The sequence below is a fragment of the Olea europaea genome, unplaced genomic scaffold (assembly GCF_002742605.1).
Source record: "Olea europaea var. sylvestris unplaced genomic scaffold, O_europaea_v1 scaffold2892, whole genome shotgun sequence".
Taxonomy (NCBI): Eukaryota; Viridiplantae; Streptophyta; class Magnoliopsida; order Lamiales; family Oleaceae; genus Olea; species Olea europaea.
In genome coordinates this window covers 78,026-79,839 of record NW_019247473.1, presented here as the reverse complement: position 1 = coordinate 79,839, position 1,814 = coordinate 78,026, and the positions used below count along the sequence as shown (strand labels likewise).

Below are 1,814 nucleotides of genomic sequence, written 5' to 3'. Positions count from 1 at the left end.
TTGCTTTCTTGAAATTTATTGTATTTACTTTTGAAATTTGGCTTTTTTAAATTTTTCTGGCATTAAAAACTAGTTGGACAATGTGTAATGATCTAATTTCTTTAATATCTTATGCAGAGAAACCATATACTTCGATTATGTTTTGATCTCATAAAATATTATTTCCTAATTTCATGATATGGCATTTCTACCTTTTTGTCTAACTGTATATTGATGTATGTAAGTTTCTTGAATATGAAGAATTTGAGGCTTGCTAAGGATGAGATCTCTCTATTACGAGAGAAAGACTTCAAGATCATGCTACGCCAAAAGAAGCTTTACTTGGTTCTCGATTTAGATCATACGTTACTTAATTCTACTCGATATAACGATATCACCAAGGGAGAAGGACATTTACAGGGACAAAGGTATACTCTGCCAGGTATGGCCCCCTTAGTGTTTGGCAATATTGTTCTTGCTTCTAAAGTTTGCATTTCTTTCCTTTTTTTGTTTTTTCCATGCACTTCAACTTTCAAGGGCGATTGGCTTCATGTTATATCATATTTTGATAATTCCGGAACTTCATTAAGAAAAAGGGAAAAAGAAAAAATACAAAAAAATAAAAATAAATGTATTCTATCAAACTCTATATGAACAATGCATCGAAACTTCTCTGATTTCAGTTTGCAACTGTGTAAAGCAGATTTACCAATTTCTTGCTCTAGACACAGCTCAAAAGTTTAATTAACCTTTCCTTGAACAAGTTACTTCTCCTTTTACTTTGATATTTTGCAAAAATAAGTGTATCAAGTACTTTCCTCTGGGATTTTGATTATTGCTAGTTTCTTAATTGTCTTTGGTGAATATTGTTTCTACTGCTGTTTTTCATTTCAACTTAGAATTAGTTATGATAATTTGAACTTCTATGACCAGATGCACTGAAGAGCAGCCTATTTAGCCTGGACTCGATATGCACGATGACAAAGCTTAGGCCTTTCGTGAACACCTTTCTCAAGGAAGCTAGTAAATTGTTCAAAATGTATATTTACACAATGGGAGAACGTGTCTATGCATTGAAAATGGCAAAGCTTCTCGACCCAGACTATACTTACTTCAAGTCTAGAGTTATAGCACGAGGAGATTGTAACCTTAGTGATCGAAAAGGTCTTGATGTCATTTTGGGGAAAAAAAGTGCTACCTTGATCCTTGATGATACACAAACGGTAATCATCTCATACCCTGGAATTTATGACTTGTGTACTCTCTTTTGGGGAGTGGTTAATATATCATTCTAAGCCCTTTCATTTAGTGTATGTTATGAAAAACTACCTTGTTCAAATCCATCTGTTTACTTGTACCAGTTAAATTTCTTTCTTATTTCTGCATGAAATGAGAATTTTCCTTATGTTTGTATTATGACAAGTTTGACAAATTAATATTTTATTCTGTGTCTTTTATAATCACATCAGTAAACTGGAATGATTTGTTTACAATTATAATATATGCATTATCATGCTAGTACGAGTTTGCTTCACAATATCGTGCCAAGGCTATAGATACCTTAATTTTTGTTGTTCAAGTGGTTTATCTTTTCTTCGCTTTTTTCAAAAGCGACAATGAAATTGATGAAATTCGCTACATTGTCACACTTTCCACAACATTATTTTCAAGATTTCTGATAAGTTGGCAGCCACGGGAGGGGGGAGAGGAGCACTTATACTCGTGGCTGCTCACAAAAGCCTGTGTTTATTAATATAGCTTTTGACTCATATAGCAAATCAGTCTATCGCTGATAATTATTATTAAAATGATGTTTGCATTCAATAAAATCCGGA

General features: G+C 32.9%; 1 protein-coding gene across 1 annotated transcript; it reads left to right on the top strand.

Moving 5' to 3' along the window:
- Positions 1–47: 47 nt before the first annotated feature.
- LOC111384298 (RNA polymerase II C-terminal domain phosphatase-like 4) lies at positions 48–1,331 on the top strand. The gene is made up of 2 exons (XM_023008563.1): positions 48–421; positions 913–1,331. Exons 1-2 carry the CDS (start codon positions 214–216, stop codon positions 1,272–1,274), a joined length of 570 nt encoding a protein of 189 aa, XP_022864331.1. The 5' UTR covers positions 48–213; the 3' UTR covers positions 1,275–1,331.
- Positions 1,332–1,814: the final 483 nt, after the last annotated feature.

What these genes read in the sequence shown, in the direction of transcription:
- LOC111384298 (XM_023008563.1), top strand. Translation starts at nt 214, where the DNA reads ATGTATGTAAGTTTCTTGAATATGAAGAATTTGAGGCTTGCTAAGGAT. An exon ending in ACAAAGGTATACTCTGCCAG is followed by an intron (nt 422 to 912) that starts GTATGGCCCCCT and finishes TTCTATGACCAG; the next exon opens with ATGCACTGAAGAGCAGCCTA.